Below are 22730 nucleotides of genomic sequence, written 5' to 3'. Positions count from 1 at the left end.
GTGGAAGTGAATGTTGAGAACTGAAAATAAGTAAATTTTATAAAATTTAAAACAAAAAAGAAAACGCTACCTTTTATTTAAAAGGGAATCACAGAATCGATCTTCTGCCTGTTAAAACTTATGACATTTCCTGCTTCTGTGGCCAAGGGCAATTCACGTTATCACCTTGGGACTCAGATTTCTCCTCTGCAAAATGAGGGATTTGTATTTGATGACCTCCCAAGTCCCATCCAGTCTAGACCCATGAAATTAGAGTCACCAGGATGTCACAGTTTATAACTCACCAGAGGCTGAAATATGCCCTGAGAAGGCAAAGCAGTGAAATCTTACTCTACAGTGACCTGTCTCAGGGGGGTTTTATCCAGAGACTGCTGGGGCCTTAGAGGACAGAATCCATTCTTGGACTTTCTATGACCCACATCCCAAAAAACTGCTCTCAATCACTGTAGAAGTGATACCACAAAGAGTAGTCGAATTTGCTCCTACATGTCTGAGATAACTTCTCACAAGCCTCCTCTCCTTGGCAAGGGAAGTTTCACAGTCAGTCAAGGTGTTCAGATCAATTCAATCCAACAAACACTTGTGAAGTGGCTAGCGTTGTCAAAGGCACAGAAGGACAAGAACGAAACAGTCCCTGCCCTTGAAGAGCTGACATTCTACCTGGGGTGATGGAGGGGACAGTCCAAATGTACACAAGTAAGAAAATGGGAACTGAAGAGAAGAGACTTCAAAGGTAAACTTATAAACTAGATCACTAAGGTTAATTTCTTCTCTAATAATATTAATTCATACTTGTATGGCACAGGTAGATTGGTCTGGGGGGTCCTTAGAGAATGCACAAATATTCCCCCTTGGTTCCAATCCAAGCAACCACTTGGGCTTCCACAAGGAGAAGCTTTGGAGGACCAGTTTCTAACCATCCAAGACTGAACGGATTATAATGTGATGAGGTCTTGTAATTGGCTGTAAAACCAGAAGTCAGGCCTCTTCAACTGGTAAGCCAGAACACAGTGTGTAAAAAAAAGGGGGGTTCCTCATCTCTATCTATCTATCTCTCCCCTACTAGATCATAGGATCCTGTGTGTGTGTGTGTGTGTGTGTGTGATGGAGTTGTAGGTATGGAGAGAGGTAGGGAAGAGAAGACAGAGTGCCCACTGGCACTCCAACCTGTGCATGCTAGGGCTAACAGAGAGAGGGAGACCAGAGCAGATATTATAACTTGCATAGTGTTTCACAGTTTACAAAGTCCTTTCCTCAGAAGAAAACTGTGAGATTGGTGGTGAAAACTGTTACATTAATTATACAAGGCATTAATTATACAAGTGGTTCTCATTTTCAGATGAAGAAACCAAGGCTATAAGACGTGAAGAAATTGTCCACAGTTATGTAATTAAGTAGCAATAGAGTTAGGATTTGAACTCATGTCTTCTGACACCAACATCAAACTGCAAAATTTCCTGGATTGAAAGATCTCCCTAGGCAACCATAGAAATGCTTGCTATTATAAAAAAGGTCTCCTCAGAGTCTGACTCAGTATCCAAGGAACCAGGGACTACTAGAATGGTTGCTAGATGAGGCAGTAAATCAATATGTCCCTCAGAAAGTTACCTAACAGACCACAAGTGAATCGAGATTTGAGATTAAATGCTCTAACAAGCATTTAATAAAAACTTATGATGTGCTAGACACCATATCTGATGCTGCAGAAACAAAAACAAAGGTGAAAAGTATATTCTAACGGGGAAGAGACATCTCTCTACATTACCTGATGTTAACATGTTATTGATGAGCTCCAAGAAACCTTCCTCTGCCACGTGGGCATCTGTGAATAAGAAAATCATCAGCTTGTTCTCAATGCCGAGTTTTATGTAGAGGCTCTTGAGATCTTCTCGGAAATTACTTTCAGAATAGCCTCGACTCAAAACAATTTCAAACACCTGATAACACAAAAACATAATGTATTACACACTAGGAAACTGAGGTTAATGTGACTTGTCTATGAAATATATCCTAACATGAACGTGTGAATAAATGTAAAATGCATGGCTTATGTTCAATATTTCCTTTGGTTCTTTGGGGAAAAGCAAATCTAACTCATTTGATTCAATTAAATTCAACAAGCAGACATTGAAGGTACAAAAACACCCATGAAAACAGTCCTTGTCCTCCAGGGCCCTATTTGGACATCTCATCTGCTGGGAAAGGATGAAAAAAAAAAGGAGCAGTTTGTCAACGACCATTAAGTTTTCCAAAGAACCAAGGTAAGGGGCCTATAATTCTCCATTCCAAATAAAAGACAAGATCTTTAGATATTCACATAGACATCGTTAAAGCATCAGTTGACCAATTTTCCAAAGAAGCATAAGCTCAGCTTCACAATCCATGGAAGCCTCAGTTTACAATGACCCCAATGCTGGAATCCATTGAAGTGAAGCCATGGGTGCCGCACACACCTCACAGCCTGCGGTGAATGCAGCCAGCCTCGCCAGGGACTGCTTTCCAGAGCCCCCCACCCCAACTAGCAGCGCGTGGCCCCCATCCAATCGGATAATTCGATGGACTCGAATCAGGTGCTCCAAAGCATCATCGAAGAGAACCAAGTTCATCTTGGTGTTGCTTTCATTATATTCTTCAAGAATCTCCTGGAAAAAAAGGAGACCAGTATTAATAGTACAGATGCTTTTACTTAATGGAGGTTATAAAGACAAAAGAATTTAACCATTTATATGACAAATGTAAAAAATCACTTCATTATCCTGAACTTTAAAACCTTATATTTGTGGGACAAAAAAATTTTCCATGCCTGCAATTTCATCATTTTAGGGAATTTGCCCAGTGAGAAAACTCCTGCTACCATTGCAAATCAACACCTGCTCTGCAAATTATAGTCACCACCATGGAGCCCTTTGGCAGCCTGGAAAAGTCTAAGGGACCCCCATCTCAGAATAATGTCTTAAAATACATTAAATAAAATGCATAAGATTATAAAGTAAATCAATTATATTGAGATATATGTATCAGATTGTAAAAAGCAAAAACAAAAAAGTTTATGACCCCACATGTCTTAGAGAGTTGCCTAGCGTAAGTGACTTGCACAGGGTCACACATCAGAGTGTTAAAGACTTGAACCCAGGTCTTCTGACTTCAAGGCCAGTCTTTTATCTACTACACTACATTTGGTTTAGTTGAATTGAATTATTGGTGCAGAAATAAGCCACATTTCACTTCAGGACAGGACCTTTGGAAGCACTGCCTTATTTGGTGTACAGAGGACTCCCACTGGAAGTTTTCTGTGGTAACTCTCTTTTTCATGCACCTATAAGTACAAAATCCCCCTCTACAACCCCTATCCTGATGATAAGGTGAGTGGAAGGGCCAGGACCCAAACTCATGCACCATCGTCCACCATCTTCAGACTGATTGTCAGGTTGGTGCTATGGAGGAAAGGTCATACCTGGAAAAGAGCTTTTGCAGCTTCATAATCCTGGATATCTTCATAAATCCGAGGCTCTCCTTCATGCAAGGCCATCCTAAAATCTCCAAAGAGTATAGGATCTCTCATGACAAATTCCAAGTCTTCCGCAAAATGCTCCTGAACCAAGGCCTGGATATGATCTTGTACCTTAAAAAAGAAGACAAAGTAAGAAACAAAGCAGGGGTGGCTCACACCAGGCCAAAAAGGAATGTTTACTAGTAGATTAACTAAGATTATTCAAGTGATATTTCCATGTAATTAACAGTAACAGCAACAATTAGAATTTCCGTAGTGCTTGTTTTAAGGTTTGTAAAGCAATTTACATATGTTCATTCATTTGGTCCTCACAACAATTCTAGAAGGGAGGTGCTACTATTATCCCCATTTTACAGATGAGGAAAATGAGACTGGGAGAGATTAAGTGACTTGCTAAGGGTTATACAGCTATTAAGTGTCTTCAGACAAGATGGAAAATCAGATCTTGCCTCCAACTTCAGCGCTCTCCACCCCATTGCCATCTGGCTAGCATTTCAAGCAGGATTTGGATGAATATTTTGTCCATGGCTTCAATTTTTTTCCAATAAAAAAGGTAATTTAGCCTTCCTGTATGTGCTTGTTTATCTTTATCACATGATTCTGAGTTGATTGATTGGTTGATTGGTTTCTCAGCCATCCACATAATTATCCAAAAAAAAATCTCTCATAAGTCTGGGCTTTTTTGGCCTTTTGCACTAATGGATCAATACTGTGAGTGAACCATCACAGTTACAGTCTTACATTCATGATTGCATTTAGAGATACTAACCAAAGTCTTGTCGTATTCGTTAATTAATCTGTCATGGAAAACTCTCAAACACTCATTTCTCCAGACTCTCACCATCTGTGGTACTGTCTGAAACCTGGATGATTAAAGGAACAGAAACAGCTTGGATGCAGACTAGAGCAGCACAGCTCAAAAACAGTCAATTTACTAAAATGAGAACTTTGGAAATTTCACAAAAAAAAAAAACACTATTGGGAAGGAAGCTAATGAACTTCCTGTCTTTCATCTACTTTAAGCTTTTCTGCATCATGGATCTTTTTGGCAGCCCAGTAAAGCCTACAGACACCTCGGAAATATGTTCTAAATGCCTAAAATAAAATATATACGATTCCAAAGGTAACCAATTATAGTGGAGTATAGTTATCACAAAATTTCTAAAAACAGTTCCCAGACCCCAGATTAAGAACCTCTGCTCTAAGATTTCACATAAAGGGAACAATACTCAGGAACACAATATTTTTCTGGGACAAAGAGGAATAAAATTCCTCCATTTCCCTTGATGGCCTAATAAACGATATCTAACTCAACACATTTAGACAATCTAGAATATTAACAATGAAACCCAAGCCCCAAGACCCACTGGTATGGGGTCTTCTCCTCACTGGTGGATACTAATTACTCAATGTCCCCACATCTTCATGATATGCAGGTCAGGGTGGGCAAGAGCAAGAGAGAAACATTCTTCTTCCTTCCTGCTTCTTGAACTTCCAGATTCTTCTGGCTTCCAACTATGAGAGAGAAAACCTGTGATGCCACCCTTTCTTCAGGGTGCAAAGGGAGAGAAAGGCTCTGGGAAGGAGTTGACATAAGAGCGACTAGAAATCTCCATCATGTCACTAACCACAGCTTGCTACATTAGAGACTTTGGAGAATTTCTCCTTTGGGCAAGATCTCTCTTTCTCTCTTCTTTCTCTACCTCTCTCCTTCTCTCCTTCTCTCTCTCTCTCTCTCTCTCTCTCTCTCTCTCTCTCTCTCTCTCTCTCTCTCTCTCTCTCCCTCCCTCTCTCTCTTTCTCTCCCCGCTCTGTGTCAGGGTTAAGCCCTCTTACTTGAGAACTCTTGACTTCATCCCCTGCCATGACTTCTTTCTTGGAGGTTGCCCTAGTTTCCCTCTGTCTAGATCTTCTTCTAATCTCTTTTGTTCTATTGGCTCCCCCAGTACATGCAACCAAGGTATCCTCCCCCATCTCTTCTCCCTTTTGTTGCCAAACTCCTACAAAGGGCTGTTTACTTTCACTGACTTCACTTTCTCATCATTTCATCTCTTTCCAGTCCCTTTAGGTCCCAGGCTTCTGACCCCACACCTCAACTGAAACTGCTCTCTCCAAGGCTGCCAACAATCTACCCCCTGCCAGAAGAGGTGAAAGGGTTTGAGGAATGACTTTAGGGACTTCAAACCCACCCTCCCATCCTACCACCCCCCACCACCCCACCCCCACACATACACACCTAGATACCAGGAACTGTTCCCAAAAAATAATAATAAAACTGAAAGAGGACCTTTGATGACAGAACAATAAAGTAGAAAAGGGATGTGAAGTAACAGAGGGAAAGCATGCCCTGGGTCAAGAGGTGAGAAAGGAAAAGAATGTCAAATGGAGTAGGCAGGGAAGAAGAGAGAAAGGGAATGAGCATTTATAGAGCACCTACTGTGTGCAGGACACTGTGCTAAGTGCTTTATAATCAGTGTCTCATGTGATTCTCTCTACCCCACAAGGTTAGTGATATTATTATCCCCATTATACAGAGGGGGAGATTGAGGCAAGCAGAGGTGACGGGTCTGAGGCTGGATTTGAACTCAGGCATTCCTGACTCCAAGCTCAGCGCTCTGTGCACCATGGCACCCCCTAGCTGCCACCAGAAGACCCACTCTACTCTTACAAATAGACAACAAATGGGAGGCTCTTCTTGAGGAGGGGGAACAGCTGTTCATCTTCCCAGGGATCAGGGTGCTGTGAGTGAGAGGGGAAGGGCTGGGGAGCAGAGGCTAGGAACTTCCCACTTGGGGTGACTGGAGGGCTTGGTGTACACCCTAACAGAGACCCCCCCACTCCTCATGAATTGTGAGGGTACCAATTACACTGCCAGAAGCATGGCCTTGGAAGCATGGCCAAGGACAATGAACTCTCCAACTAGAAGCTGAAAACCAGAGGGTCCAGAAGGCATTGTCCTCACTGAGGCCACAGCTAGCTGAGAACATGCTGGCTAGGAAGGGCATCCAGCTTATGGGACTGTGACTTAAAAGGCAGACTGCACAGACTCTGATCCAATCCCACCCAATCAACATTTATTACTTACCTGCTATGTGCCAGGTACTGCACTACATACTGGAGATAGAATGAATGAAAAGGAAAGCCAGTCCCTGCTCTACACGAGCTCACACTCTAAAGGAGGAGACAACGTGCAAAAGGAGGAAAGAAAGGGGAGGGGGACACAGGGAGTGCCCGACAGCATGGGGACCTCTTGTTCCCTAGAGATGAAACGAGGCAGGGCAGCAGGTGCAAATTGGAGGGAACTGGGAGTGCATTTTCTTCCCTCTATGGAGGAGTTTGGTGCCACCCTCAAGCCTCCACTCAGAGGGGAGAGGAGGCTGGGGAGGTGGTTGATTGAAAGTGGTGAAGGACGAATAACAAGAAGTGATGAGCTTAACCTGGGAGGGCGTCTTGCTCTGTGGGGCTGAAGCTGGGCATGGTAGCAGATGCAAGTGTATTCCAGAACACACCAAACGAAGGCTAATAAGAATTTATTTGCCTGGGGTCTTGCAAATCTAATAACCAAAGGGGCTTTCAACTGAAAAGGATGGGAGAGGGAGAAAGTTGCCAACATATAATCACCAAGCTAGATACCATAGAAAATAATGACAATTTAGAAAGATTAGTAGTTCAGACACCAAGTTCAAAGGAGAAAAAATCCAAGAAAAAGCCAGCAGCCAAATCTATGGCCTCAAATGTCTATACTCAAATGACCAGTGTTTAGACAACCAGCAAGGAAAACCAGAGCTCCTAAGTGCAGGGAGGCAAATTTCCTCAAAGGTCCCCTCATAAGTGCCAATGGTGGGGGGGGAGAGACAATAGCCTTGAGTGGGTATTCCTTATTCAAAAGAAACAGATTAAGTAAATAAAAGGGGGGGAAGGGAGGGCTATTAGGAAGGTATATCATGTGAGGACATCCAGGAGCCACAGGTAAGAAGTATTTGGATGGAGCACAATGGAGGCTAAAGGAGTAGTGGTATTGTCATTGGGACACACCACAGAGCACCTGGACAGAAGGGGTTAATAGATGACTTCAGGAACTACATTACAAGCCCACATCACAAAGATAGGATGATGGAGATTTTCATTATCCAAACACCTGTTAGAGTGCTCTCTCTTGAGGGTATGTTCTCTGGCCCGCTCTCCCTGTTCCCTGTCTGTCTCTCTCCTTTCCCTTCTCTTCTCTTCTCTGTCTCTCTCTCTCTCTGTCTCTCTCTCTCTTCTTCTCCCTTTGTCTTTCTCTCTCTGTCTCTCTCTCTCTGTGTCTTTCTCTCTGTCTCACTCTCTCTCTCTTTCTCTCTCTCTCTTCCTCTCTCTCTCTTTCTCTCTCTATCACTCTCTTTCTCTCTCTCTTTTTCTCCCCCCCATCTCTCCTCTTTCTCTGCTCAATTCTTAGGTTGCCTGTTTCTCCAACTGAAAGGGGAAAACAAAAATGCTAATAGAGTTAACTTGGTTAACTAGCATTTATTAGGCACCTACTATGTGCCATCAGACATTATGTTATGATCTGGGGATACAAAGAAAGATTTTTTTAAACCCTCAAAACCCAGACCTGCTCTCAAGGAGCTCATAGTCATATAAGGGTGAGAATACGCTAAAAATGATGCACAAACAAGATACAGACTGGATAAATTGGAGGTCATCAATAGAGGGCCTGCATGAAGATAAAAGAGAACTGGAAAAGATTTCTTGAAGAAGGTGGGACTTTAGCTGGGACTTGAAGGAAGCCAGAGAAGCAAAGAGGAAGAGGAGGACAAGGACAACTGTGATGATGATAACAATGACAAGGAAGGAGAGAATTTCAGGCACAGGAAACAGCCAGTAAAAATGATCAGAGGCAGAAGATGGAACATAGAGGAACAACATGGAGGCTGGTGCCACTGTATGGAAGAGTATGTGGAGAGGAGTAGGGTGTATGGAGACTGGAAAGGTAGGAAGGATCAGGTTAAGAAAGGCTTTAAACATCAAACAGAAGATTGAATACATTTGATCCTGGAGGCAATAGGAAGCCACTGGAGTGGGTTGAAAGTAGGGAGGGGAAGGGGTATGGTGACTCCCTCCCTCAAAGAAGAGCTGGTGAAACTCCAGGTGCAAGTGAGATGATGTGAGCTTACCGCTCTGGGTTGGTGAGGACAAGGCCGTTGAACACTCTCGAGAGATCTCGAAGGTTAAAGATGTAATGAAACTTGGAGGGCGTGGGTGGAAGGTCCTGGACAATCAGTTGGTAAAGCTGCAGCGTGCACGAGGTCATCAAGTCACTCACAGCGGCAATCGCCTCTGCAAACACCTACAAAGTGAAACCACCACCAGACCACCAGTAACTGGACAGCCTATTCGAGGAAGGGGAAACAGTGAAAAAGGAAAGGATGCTGGGCAGTTCATCAAAGAGCCCTTTGAAGGTTATAATTTTACTCATCACAAGTTACTATCAAATAACACTTTGGTTTCAGTTTCTAATTTACGTTCGAATTACCTTGGTATGGCCTTTCAAGATGGAGGCATAAATTAAATGCAAAGACTCTTCAGAAGGAAATGGCACGTTGAAAACGTTGAAGAGAGAAATAAATCTTGGATCGACTTCATTCCTACCCCCTCCAGCCTTTCCCATTGCAGCTACAAATCCAAGATCTCGAAGGACTTTACAATTCATCTCCTTCCCTCGGTCATACAGGAAACCCTTCTCCAAAAGCAGCTTCAGCAAAGCAATTGGCTGCTGTGTACCATACTCATCAACCTTGTTTTTTACAAAAAAAGAATCAATAAGGTGATCAATCAATCAACAAGCATTTATTAAGTGCTTACGCTTTGCCAGACACTGCACTGGACCCCTTGGGGATGGAAACTGAAAAATAACACAGTCCCTATCACGGAAGATACACTGGCACAGATCTTGGCCATGTACTTACTCTACCAGGGAAATAGAATTTTTCCAAAATGGGCTCCCAGTATCTGTATAATTTTGATTGCTAGACAGGGCAAGGATGTACTGGTCAATGTTGAACATTCAGGTCTCTCAGAAAAAATAATGTATATGCAACACATTTTTAAGTTTAATTTGTATTATTAATATTTTCTTAATAATTTTCTTAAGTCTATGAAATCAAGCCCTTATTTGAAGCATTTGTTGATTTCCAAGATGTAGATAATCACACTGAAAATATAATAATCAGCATTCCTGAGCTGGTTTGAGCTGGCTCCAGCACACTCCTACACAAGCTTTGCCAAAGAGCCCTCTATATTCAGGAATATTCTCATTATGTATAGTAAAGATCCCCCTCCTTAGATGGGTCAGTTAGGAACTTGCAGGTCCAAGGGGGTAGGAACTGTCCTTATATTCATGCAGGAAGGAAAGGCAGTGAATTGCTATTTCAAGAAGCAGAAGAGTTTGTATTCACTTACTAACATATCGTTATTCAATTTGACCGCTATTCTTCTTTAAGAAAGTAAACAACAGAATATACAGGGAGAGAGATTACCAAAAAACCAACCCAGTAACCCCTCTGACGCTATCAAATAGGAATACACACTTCCTGAAGGCTACTGGCATGTTTTCAGTGAAAGCCTTCAGTTACCTTGGGCATGTTCATATCATCCATGAATACCAGGAGACGTTTCCCCATGGGTGGTCCATAAGTATCTTTGGTTCTCTTCTCAACATTTGCCTCCAAATTCCTTTGAATATCCATGGATGTGGTACGGGAGGAGAAGTTCACGATAAGCACAATCTGAATTGGAGATGGTGTCAGAGAGAGGAAGCTAACTATCTTGAGTGGTAAAATGTTGCTCCAATAGTCAACCACAAAAGTGGGCATAAGAGTTTCCATCATCTGTTTTATTAATTTAACAATTTTCAAACTTAAACCTTTTTCAACTCACTGAAAATGTTTATTGAATCAAATTCGTGGTGCTTTTAGGTATGAGACATGCCTTTTCCCTGAAGGAGGCAAGTCTTGTCTGCCAATTTTCAAGTAAGCCAGTTTCTGCATATGAGCCTTGGAAGCAGCACAGTCAATTCAATTCAATTCAAAAACATTTATTAAGTACCTACTATGCAAGAGGAACTGTGGTAGCCACTAAGGAGACAAAGATAAAAACAAATCAGTCGGTTGTACTTTTAACGAAAAGAGACTTGGAAGAGTCAAGATCACTTCTCAGCCTATGCATATTTTTACAAGATTACCAGTATCCATGAGCACTGAACATGGCAGACTCTGCCCCTCCTGCATGTGGCCATAACCTCCTCTCATTCTACCTTGCTCTATGCTTCCACACTGGCTAAACCTAATTTTTATCCTCTTCATGACCACCAGTCCTCCCACCTTTAAGAACTTTCTCAGGTCCAGCCCAGAATTATTTCCATTTTCCACCTTTTCTGCTCCTATTCGCAAGAAGCTGAACAGAACTGAAAGAAGTCTCACAGCCATGCTTACTGGGTACACTACCAATTTTGTTGGTGTTTGGCAAAAGTGAGTATGGCTGTACCTGGGCAGCAACTCCTACATTCCAAACCAGGGAGAAGGGAGTACTTTTTTTTTCTCTTTAGGCTTTACCTCCTACCGCAGACCTATTCTCAGATAGGTAAAAAAAAAAAAAGGGCTGCCTCAATAAAGAGGCGAAGTCCTCTGCTAAGAGGCAGAGGAGCCAAAGTATAGGTGGCTTAAGAAGAAAAGAGAAGGCTTGGGATGATTTCTACGGTGAGTGTGACAAAAAGGCAGTCAGGGAGGAATAAGAGGAAAGGCAAACAGCAGGGACATTTAGATAATATCACTTTGTATTTGGTTCAGTCAGCACAGTTCTGGGACTTCCTCCCAGGGAATTCAATACTGTGCAAAAAAGCAGCAGAGAAGACACATATAGAAGTGTAGAGAGGCAAAGACTTACAAAAGGGATAGTTTGCGTACTTTATAGGGAAAGAAAAGGCAGCATGTATAAAAGAATTAGAAATAATAGATTAATGAGCTAATAGGTGATCAAATGAGTTAAATTTGTTGCAAAGCCTCTTTTTCTTACAAATATTAAAGAGCTAGAGAAATATTGGTTGTTATTAATTAAACACAAAGACTTACATTGAGGTCTTGGTTCAGATTCTTTAGGAAGTTCTGAGTAGTGGCTGTCTTTGAGGTACCAGATTCACCCACAAAAATAACAGGGTGCTTAATTTTAACCATTTGTTCCAGCAACCAGGTTGTACGGGTGGTATCCACTGTGTGAACTAGGAAACATTGAAGAATTCACTTAAAATGTAATGGATCAAACATCTGCAACCCAGAGGTGACTGGGGAACAAAAGACCTTGACAACCTCCTCTAATTCAGTTGTATAACTTGGACTCTGGGCTCTAATAAGTTCTAGAACTGATCGTTTTCAATTGCATTAAGATACTCAGATTTTAGTCCTGGTTGATAACTGAGAATTCAGATGTACTTTCCAAAGGCAGAACATACTGAAATTCAAATTTATAAAACAGAACAATTTGAGGCATGATTATTTGCCCCATAAAAGTATTCTGTTTTCCTCCAAATAAATAGCAATAGTGCCTTGGTCCTACAGTCCAAATTCCCAAATGGATATGGTTTCATCAATGTTAGTATTTTCCTCCAATGATACAGATCATAGCCAATACATACCCACCCATTTTGTTGAATTCCTGTCCATGTCCTCCCATTGGTTCAAATCTAATATGCTGAAGAGCTTTCTCAACTTCTCTAGACATCCTAAAGATGCCAGCATGGCATTCTGGCTGTCCATAAGACATCCCTCACCCTCACTGTGTGGCCAGCCCCTTTTCTCTTTCTCTCCTCCATCTCCTTGTCCCATCATTCCCTCCTGTTCTTCAACAGCCTGCCCTCACACCCTCCACAATGTGCCTCTCCATTGCCCTCAGGGTCACAATTCATTTCAGTGCTTTGAAGACCCTGGCATTCCATACCTTGTTGCTGCCTTTTTAATGCTGGCATTAAAAATAATCTCTGGTTCAATTTAAAAATTTGACTTGCACAGTTCTTAGGAAAACAACTATTCCATAAAGAGAGTTACACAGGGCACCACTAAAGAAACCAATTCTGGAGACTTGTGATCTCTCTTTGTGGTTTACTCCATTTGTTTCCATTATCACTGGACAGCACAGTGGAACCATAGTTCCTACACTTGTCAAAAATGGCAAGAACCAAGAGATATAAGAGAGGCTGACCAGGGAAACCCTACCACCACCATCTTCTTTGTCTGTTTTATCCCTCCTCCTATGGTGCTGAGAATGATGGTACCTGGCTGACAAACATAGGGCACAAAGCCACCACTGCATCAAAGAATTTGTCCTTTATTAAGAAGTGCTAGCCAAGGGCAGCAAGGTGGCACCAAAGATAGAGCACTGGACTTGGAATCAGGAAAACCTGAACTCAAATCCAGTCTCAGACACTTACTAGCTATGTGACCCTGGGCAAATCACTTAACCCCAATTGCCTCCAAAACAAAGTGACAACCATTTGGGATTCAATACTAAATCATACTCACCACAATTTCTGTTGGCCAAACCTCTGAAAGCAGTTCACAAGGATGCTTTTTTCTCCCATATTAAACAGAATAATTAAATATTCCCATGCTAATTTTATTCTCACTTACCCAGGATGTCAATAAATTTCTTTTCTGGGTTATGAATATACTCAGGGACCAATCTATTCCATGGGAGCCATCTCTTCTGTTTGCCATCAAAATGAAAGTCATACAGTGTTGGAAGCTGACCTGAAACAAATAGCATATGGTACAGCTATAACGCACTGAAATTCAAGCGAGGAAATGAAGTCAAATACAGTTGCCAAAAATTATCCATTTTCACAAACCACCTTAAGATCATCTTAAAATCACTTTCGATTTCAAAAGTGCCAGACAAGTTGCAAATCTTCATCAGTAAAAAGAATTTCTACCACAAGGTCCTAAACAAGGAAATCATAGGTCTCTGAATGAAGACAGAGAGGTTCTAAGACCCCATTCTAAGTAGATATACAAGTTCAAATCTTCCAGAAAAAAAAATATACACCTCAATGAGTAGCAGCACTCAGATGAGACATCTTTTTCATGGGTAGAATGAAAATTCTTGATGCAATGGTTCCAGTGGTTTCCTGCAGATTTTTCCTACAAAGCTCTACTTTGAAAATGCTATGCAAAGAATCATATGCTAGGAAATCTTGGTATTGTAAAAAACAAACAAAAGATTGTCAATAAAAACTGATTTATAAAAAAGAAGAAAAAACTATGGCTAGCTACCCAGAAGAAAGTTACTGTGGAACTCAAAGACACAGCTAGGAAAGGATGAAGAAGAAATATTCCAAAGTCAACAGGAATATGAGAAGTTCAAATAGCTGCTGAAGACCAAGTCAGTTGATCAGTCAATCATGTAAAATGAAGGGATTTGATTTCACTGGGAATGTATTACATTTACACAGCCCACAGTCAAACAAATTATTTTCCTTTGTTCCAGATCTGTGATTTCATCAGTGTGAGGATACTCCCTGATCCAGACTGCCAACCGTTCTGGGATTCACAGTCTTCAAGCAGAACCTCAGGCACTGAAAGATTAAGCGGTAAGTGCCTTGGGTCTCCCAGTTAGTGTATGTTAGCAGCCGGAGTTCCCCTGACTCCGAGACTGTAGACCTCTACCCACCATGCCACAAATAATATCAATGCCACATAGAGGAGAATGGGACAAACCAGACAGCACCAACCTGGCAGTTCACCAGGTCTGGCCCAGACTTCCTCATCCTCTACTGTTGACATGGAGGAAACTCGTTTAACGCATTCATCAAATTTCAGTCTGCCATCATCCAAGAGGGAGGCCCCCAAGGAGCAGTAGAGAGCCTCCAAGAAGTAGCATTCCAAGAGGTCAGATTCTTCTATTTCTGTCTCGAGCAAGGCATCCAACATCTTGGTTAGCTGAGTCACCTAGTGTAAAGAATAAGTGAAAGCGCATGGTTCAGAATTCTAGGCCCAGGTGATTATCTCCAACCACACATCAAGAAAGCAAGCAATCATTAAGCTCAGGAAGGATCTGTAATTGGACAATCACTATGCTAAGGAGACAGAAGAAAAGTCACCTCTGACCTAAGGGGCTCACATTCTATTGAGGGAAATGGCTCACACTTATCTTGAGTAAATAAAAATATATACACGGTCATTTGAAGAGGAAAACACTAGTGGGTGGAAGATCAGGAAAGGCCTCTTGGAAGAGATGGATGAGAAGCGAGGGATTCTAAGAGATGGAGGTAAGGAAGGAGAGGTATGGGAGGTATGGGAGACAGCCAGTGCAGAGATGAAGATGGGAGATGAAGGGTTATGTGTATGGAGAATAACAGTGTATCTAGACCTTAGAAAGCATGAAAAGGAATAATGTATAATAAGGATCAAAAGATAGGTTGGATCCAAATTCTGAAGGGCTTTGAATGCCAAGCAGAAGAGTTTGTCATTGAACCTACAGAAAACAGGGAACCACTTGAGGTTTGGGGGGAAGGGAGGGACATGCTCAGACCTATGTTTTAGAAAGATCATTTTGGCCACTATGTGGAAGATGGATCAGAGAAGGAAGAGCTGAGGCAGAGAGGCCAGTTAGGCATCTTGGCATCTTGGCCATCCAGGGAGTGGTCACCAACTTTCCTGCTGGCTGCCACCTTTGACTGTTCATAACCCTCTCCTTCTGGATAGTGTCTCCTCTCTAGGACTGCATGACATGTTCTTTCCTGGATCTCCTGCTCTCCATCCACTGATCACTCTATGACTCTAAAAGTTCTTCTGTCCAGGTTCCATCCGCTAAGCCTGTCCCCTGAGGCTCTGTCCTGGCCCCATCGGTGATCCCATCAGCTCCCATGGGCTCAATGACAATGATTCCCAGATTAATAGATCTCTCTAGAATGCTAGTCTCATGTTACCAACTGCCTCTTGGGCATCTCAAACTGGATCTCCCATAGGCATCTCAAACTAAACTTGGCCAAAACAGAACTCATTATCATGCCCCAAAATTGTCTTTCCTTCCCAATTTCTCTCCTACTGTTTAGGGTGCCATGATCTTCCCAGTCACATAGGTGCACAAACTCAGTGTTATCTTCAGTGTTTTCCTAGCTGGGCATGTGTTCATCCTTTGTTGCCAAAGAAGACCATGCCATCAGAGAAATGATGACATGACTTGCACTTGACTTTGCTTTGAGTGAGGGAGGGCTGTGCAGGTCACCAGCCTCATTTCTCCAGAGCCATCTGAATCCAGTGACCAGACATTCATCAGGATGACTGGAGATGACCCAGAAGGAGGCAACTGGGGTTAAGTGACTTGCCCAAGGTCACACAGCTAGTGAGTGTCAAGTATCTGAGGTGAGATTTGAACTCAGATCCTCCTGACTACTGCACTAGTGCTAGCCGCCCTAGCTGGGCAGCTATGTGGTAGAGAGACCACTAGGTGGCACATTAGATGGTGCACTGGGCCTGGAGTCAGCAAGACCTGAGTTCAAATCTACCTTAGACACATAATGGTTGTGTGATCCTGGGTGTAATCACTTAGCCTGTATCTGTTTCACTTTCCTCCTCTGTAAAATGGGGATAGTAACAGCACCTCCCTCCCAAGTTGTTGTGAGGATAACATCATACTTGTAAAGTGCTTTGCTAGCCTTAAAGTACAATATAAACGCCCTTATCATTATAATTATTCTCCTTGACTTCTGTTCACTCGTACCTGGCCCACATAGCCAATCTCTTGTCAAATACCATCATTTTTACTTTACGCCATCCTACATATGTCCCCTTCTCTTTGCTCTACAGCCATGAGTCCCTTGTACATTCTCTTATCCCCTCTTGCCTAAACTACTACAATAGCCTCAGGTGTCTTCCCACAACCGTTCATCCTCCATTCAGCTAAAAAAGTGATTTTCCTAAAGTGAAAGTGTGATCCTGTCACCTTCCCTACTCAGTAAATTCTAATGGCTCCCTATTAACTCCAGGTCCAATCTGGGCCTTTCCTACCCTTCCAGTCTGCTTGTACTCCACTTCCCTTGATGTACTCTGTGGTCCCGTCACACTGGTCTACTCGCTATTCCTCATTCAGGACACTCCATAACATCTATCCCCATGGATTAACACTGACTGCTCCTTATGCCCAGAATGCTCTCCCTCTTCACCTCCGCATTCCTTTGAGTATCCCCTCATACTCCACCTTCTGCAGGACACTTTTGCTTGTCCTCCTCAACCCTAGTTACTAAAGCTTTCTCTCTGAGATTTGTTGTTGAGTCATTTTCAGTTAGTGTCTGACTCTCCACGAACCTATTCGGGGTTTTCTTGGCAAAGATACTGGAGTGTTTGCCATTTCTTTCTCCGGATCATTTGACAGATGAGGAAGCCGAAGCAAAAAGGGTTAAGTGACTTGCCCAGGGTCACACAGCTAGTAAGCATCTGAAGATGAATTTCCTGACCTGGCATTCTATCCACTGCACCACCTAGCTGCCCATTCACCTCCTCCCTATCTTATAAAGACTAAGCAAAAGTCTAAATCCCTTAGCAAAACTTCTCTGCTCCCTCTGGTTGGTAATGAGCTAACTGTATGGATCCTTTCATAGTGAGTGTCTTCTCCCTCTCCTATAGGGCTTTCACTATACCTTAGCCCCATTCCTTATTTCTCCCAGAACCAGGACAGCACCCTCCCTGCACACAGGCAGCTGACTATTGGTGATGATGGGGAGGATAAGGAAGAGTGACACTCTCTTACCATATTTAGGTCTGTCTGAGGCACTATGGTCTTGAGCTTCTCTCCTTGCCTGCCATCAAGTATCCCCTCCACAATCATGTCAATGAGGTAGGGGACGTACTTCTGGAAGAGGTGCTGTAGGTCCTTCTGCTCTTGCTGGAAGAGAACACCGTTCCAACATGTCACCAAGGGCTGCTGCCTCAAGGGAACACCAGGTAATAAAGGTGCTATTATTATTATTTTTTAATGACCAAAAGACAGGTGGAAGTCACTTCTCCCGGATCAGAGTGAAATCAGAGTAGTGGGCAAATTGTAAGGCTTTGAGGAGGGGGCAGGGCTACTGTGGATCAGTGGAAGGACCTTCTTCTCACAAGGGCACTATTATGCATCACTGAGGCATGGATTCAAAGGCACTCCTATTTTGGGTAAGTCAGTTATGGTAGGAATCCAATCCTGATTCCGAGTGATGACTGCAAATATTTGAAAATATTTTCTTTGGTAACTATACTTTGTATGTAAAAAACCCTGTCAGCCAGGGGCTTTTAGCCTCAGATCTGTGAGCTTTTCTATTAACATGATAACTCCATCTCAGTATAATTGGTTGCCCTTGTAAGTCTGTGTATTTTATATTATGCATTTAAATCCATCATTCTGGGGAGGAGTCCATAGACCTCACTAGACTGCCCAAGGGGTCCAGGACACAAAAAAGGCTAAGAACTCATGTGCTGTTTACAACAAAGAAACAAGAGGATTTCATTGAAGGAAATATAAAATATGGAACAGAAATTCCTCCATTCAAGTCCTGGCTTTGACACAGTACTTCTGAGATCTAGGACCATTCTTATCATCAGCTTCTTCATCAAGAAATTGGGGATAAGAAGACCTTCCCTACTTACTAGAAGAGTTGTGAGGATTTAATGAGACATCAGAGATGAAACTACTTTATTAAAGCATCATATAGCAAATAATGATCCTATATTATACCTAATAACTACAGTAATGTGTTTGCTTAATAAGGAATAGAGATGGATTCTGGACCCATGATTTTATTGGTGTAGTCAGTCAGTCAACAGACATTTAGTCAAGGTTTCCCACTGTATCCAGGGTAATCTTCAATCATCTTGATCTATATCTGGCCACTGGAGCCAGGTAGCTCTGGAGGAGAGAGTGAGGCTGATGACTTTGCACAGCCCTGCCTCACTTCAATCCAAGTCACTTGTATAAGTCACGGCAGCACCTTCACGATCTCATGGTCCTCTTTGAGAATGAAGGACAAATAAAAACTATATGCCAAGCACAGGGAATTTAAAGAAAGGCAAAGGTAGTCCCTGCTTTCCATGGGCTCATATTCTGATAGGGGAGTCAACATGTAAATAAATAGATATGGATAAGATATATACAGAGTCAATGGAAGGTCATCTGAAAGGGGAAGATATTAGTGGCTAGAAGAGCCAAAAAAAGGCCTCCTGAAGAACATGGGATTTGAACTGAATCTTGAAGAAAGCCAGAAAAACTAAGAGGCAGAAATAAGGGGACAGAGCATTCTAGGCAGAGGGGACAGCCAGTTCAAAGGCTTGGAGGTGGGAGAGTTTCACGTATGGGTACTTCTGAGATGAGGAAACTCCCTCTCCCAATGTGGATCTTTCTCTGAAATGCATCTCAGTCAGAGAGATGCCCAGAAAACTGAGAGATTAATGAACTTATCTAAAGTCACATAACTAGGATGGGTCAGAGATGGGACTCAAATCCAGGTCTTATTGTCTTCAAGGCCAACTTTCTGTCTGCTATGATGCCTCTATGTCTGTCTGCTTAATAATCACAGTGATAAACTATCTTCACCCAAGTTATTGGTGAAACCATCACATAATATGGGGTCCAAGACACAGCCCTGAGGCATTCCAAGTGATATCCATCCTTTGCCAGCACTTTTTGGATACTAGAGTTCAACCCAGTTGTGAGTTCTGCTCAGTTGTTTCACTCTCATTTAGAAATAACGCTTACCTTGCTGTTGATCTGGTTAACCCACATCATCCAGAAAGGCTCGTATTTCAGATTTTTAGGATCAACATAAACCATCCCACATCGGGAAACAGTGGCAGGGGAAGCATACTGTAAGTCCCCAACCTGGAGAAAGAAACAAATGAAGGAAGGAAGGAAGGAAGGAAGGAAGGAAGGAAGGAAGGAAGGAAGGAAGGAAGGAAGGAAGGAAGGAAAAGAAATCTGTTACACGGTGTTCATAGAACAATCAAGGTGGATGTTGCCTGTGGAATGTCTGGAGACCCAGAAATCTGACTAGCATCATCTCATGTGCAAATGCTTTTCAGTTTCAGATGAACTCATTTACTAACTTAATGCAATTAAATAGACACTGATTCATCATGGACGTTGGTCCAGACATCATGCCAAGACAATGTGCTACCCACTAACTTCCAGGACCCAGGGACCTTCTTTGATGGTCACACAACTTTCATTTCATCAGGCCTCAAAGAAAGACAAACACAAAAGCAAGGAGTCACGAGCCAGTATTGAAGACCGCAGACCAATCGAGTCCAGTCCAACAAGCACCAATGGAACAAGCATTCACCATGGCCAGGGCCTCATGGTGAAGGTACAAAGATAAAATGTAAAGACATTCCGGCCTTCAACAATCCTACTTACTGATATATCTTTGGAGAAGGTGAAGAAATAATTATTTCTTTCACATTAATAATCAATCACTATTGGGAAGATCCAGGATTTTTACTCTTCCTATTTCCTCATTTTGAGATTAGGTCAAAGCTTAGTTGTCTGAAGGGCAACGTTGATGATGAGATGAAATCTTGGGCAAGACTCACACAACCAGGAAAGTTTAGGTTGAATCAAAATTAAAGAGATTTTAATCTAGGTGTTCTAGCCAGACAGGTCTGAGTGGGGTAGACCCCCTTTGTCTAGACTGCACTAGGCAGGGTTGGCCTAGGTAGAGATAAATCTTTTTGTCTAAGACTGAATGATCAAAGTCATGGTCCCCCCACCCTACCCCACATTAGAATAAGCCCTACTCTTGTAATATTCATTTTCCCATTGTTAACCAATCAGAGCTGATAGCTGCCTATCAGAAATACCCACTCTTTGGAGGGCATATAAGCATCAAGAAGTTCCCATGAGGGGTCTTTGGTTTACAAGAGACAGCCAAATAACCACCCTTTTATTCATTATTCATTAGCCATAATTAATAAAAATGATTTATTACTCAGAAATTATGTCTCTCAAACTTTTTATGCATCACAAAAGCCTTAGATTTGTGGTCAGAGGGTCAAGAGCTTTTGACTTTGATAGGAAAATATTCTTAAAAGTTGAACTGCATCAATAAAATTAACATACAAGCTTCTGATGTCAGAGGCAGTGTGGCATAACTGATAGAGAACCAGCCTTGTAATCAGAAAACTTGGGTTCCAGTGCTGCCTCTATCACATACTGACTTTATGACCTTGGGCAAGTCACTTTAAACTCTCAGTGCCTTAAGCAGCTCTAAGCTGCAAAGAAGGCTGACCTGCCTTGGTCAGGGAGTGAGCTTTCTCACCTGGGAGTTCCCTATACCAGGATTCTTAACCTGAAGTTAGGGTTTCTAACTCATTTTAGTAAATATATTTCAATGAAAATGATTTTTCCTCATAATCCTCTGTATTTTATTTTATGCATTTAAAAGCATTATTCCAAGATGTGTCAAGCTTCCCAAGATTTCATCTCCTCCTTGAAGCCTCATGACACAAAAAGGGTTAAGAGCTCCTGTCCTAAGCAATGAATCCCAGGTAGAGTCTGCACAAAAATTATCAACAACATGCAAGTATCAAAAAGTACCTTTGACAAACACTCAATATAACAAATGATAGGTGTCCCAATTAGCCACTGCACTAAAATTTAGCCCAGAGTGACTTCATTGCTACTTACCTCAAACAGCAGAGAACAATGAGCCTGAAGGCGGATGCGCTCTCCATTGGCTAAAGTCAATAGTTTGTTGTCATCCATCACAGAATTCATGTTTTCTACCCAGAGAGCATCCACATCACCGTCAAATAAAATGTATCTGTATAAAGGAGGTAAAAGACGAATCGCTAGCCATAAGGGTGGCTCACTTCCCCAGCTAGTGAATTAGTCACCTGCCTCTCACTGGTGAGCTCCAAGAAGGAGCATACACCCTGGTCATGGGAGTGGCTTGAGAGATGAGAGAAAGGAGCACCCAAAGCTTCCTAATGGTTAGAGCTGTTCCAAAGTGGAATGGCCCACCTCAGAAGGGATGGGGAATTGGGTGGTGATGAGTCCCCCTCAATGGGGGAAGGGGAACCCTTCAAGTAAATGATGGATGACCACTTGTCAAACATGTAGAGAGGGATTGTGTTAAGTTACAGGTTGGAACAGATGTTCTCTGAGGTTTCTCCCAACCCTGAAATTGTAGGATTCTGTCCTGACTTCATGTCATAGGATCATAGGATTTAGAGGTGAAAGGGGCCTTAGAATCCATCTTGTTCAATCCCCTCATTTCACAGAGAGGACTTGAGGCCCAGAGAGAGTTGGTGCCTTACCAATGTCACACAGAAAATAAATAGCAAAATAAGCTCCTGGATTCTAAAGTCAGCAGTCTCTCTCCCAATACACTTAAATAACTTTGGGCATTATAGCATCACAAAACAAATTGTACATTAGCTGTTTCAACAAGTAAGGCAAAGTAACATATGGGTTATATCCACCCACAGATCCTTTCCCAATCACTCTGTTATACTGGAACTTTGTTCTATCAAATATCATTTGAAATAATAATGAAAGCCAGCCTTCAGAGTGAGGAAAGTGACTTTTGTGATGTAGTTTTGGAATTATTCTGGGGATTTGTTATAACAGATTTTGAGCTAAAATATAAAATTGGAATCTTTCCTGACCTCATTTTGCCACAAAGTAATTCTTAATCATACTCTTGACCTGTATATCCTGACGTCTGTCTGCTTAATAATCACAATGATAAACTTTCTTCACCCAAGCCATTAGTGAAACCTGTTAACTGTTTCCTGTTAACTGACTAAACTCTTCATGATTTCTGAGAACACTTACTTTCTCTCTTTCTTGTCAGTTGGCTTATTGGTCTCCCTGAAGATGTTTGACAACACTCCATCTGTCCAATCTCGGGTGGTAGGATCCAAAATGCCATATAATTCTATCACACTCATTGCCTTGGGGTTTAGTATGTAGATCTTCGTCACTAAGCCAAGCCTAATTTAAAAACACCTGATATGTTAAGCCATTGAAATCAAAGAGGAAAACCAGAGAGCTGTACCTAAACTGGGTGTTTAGATTCAGATCTGCAGCCCAAGGTTGAAAATGCAACACCAGCTAAGGAAAAACTAACTTCAGAACTCTACATGCCTGACCCTTCATAAGGCTCTCATATCATCAACAAATTAGGGAATCAGGGAAGAAATTATCTGCCAGATTTATGGATA

At 42.1% G+C, this 22730-nt stretch overlaps 1 protein-coding gene across 1 annotated transcript in view; it reads right to left on the bottom strand.

Moving 5' to 3' along the window:
- DNAH10 (dynein axonemal heavy chain 10) overlaps positions 1 to 22730 on the bottom strand; it is a 152837-nt gene that overhangs the window by 43715 nt on the left and 86392 nt on the right. The window contains exons 39-52 of the mRNA XM_072600672.1: positions 22342 to 22500; positions 21190 to 21325; positions 19264 to 19386; positions 17284 to 17418; positions 14267 to 14483; positions 13167 to 13286; positions 11616 to 11761; positions 10122 to 10274; positions 9023 to 9283; positions 8664 to 8836; positions 4281 to 4374; positions 3455 to 3622; positions 2454 to 2642; positions 1766 to 1937 (exon numbers count right to left, since the gene is read on the bottom strand). Coding sequence (XP_072456773.1) covers positions 1766 to 1937; positions 2454 to 2642; positions 3455 to 3622; positions 4281 to 4374; positions 8664 to 8836; positions 9023 to 9283; positions 10122 to 10274; positions 11616 to 11761; positions 13167 to 13286; positions 14267 to 14483; positions 17284 to 17418; positions 19264 to 19386; positions 21190 to 21325; positions 22342 to 22500 — 2246 coding nt within the window. The remainder of the gene's footprint in view (positions 1 to 1765; positions 1938 to 2453; positions 2643 to 3454; positions 3623 to 4280; positions 4375 to 8663; positions 8837 to 9022; positions 9284 to 10121; positions 10275 to 11615; positions 11762 to 13166; positions 13287 to 14266; positions 14484 to 17283; positions 17419 to 19263; positions 19387 to 21189; positions 21326 to 22341; positions 22501 to 22730) is intronic.

The sequence above is a fragment of the Notamacropus eugenii genome, chromosome 4 (assembly GCF_028372415.1).
Source record: "Notamacropus eugenii isolate mMacEug1 chromosome 4, mMacEug1.pri_v2, whole genome shotgun sequence".
Classification (NCBI taxonomy): domain Eukaryota; kingdom Metazoa; phylum Chordata; class Mammalia; order Diprotodontia; family Macropodidae; genus Notamacropus; species Notamacropus eugenii.
The sequence above is the reverse complement of the archived record's forward strand: the minus strand, read 5'-3'. Positions and strand labels throughout refer to the sequence as shown.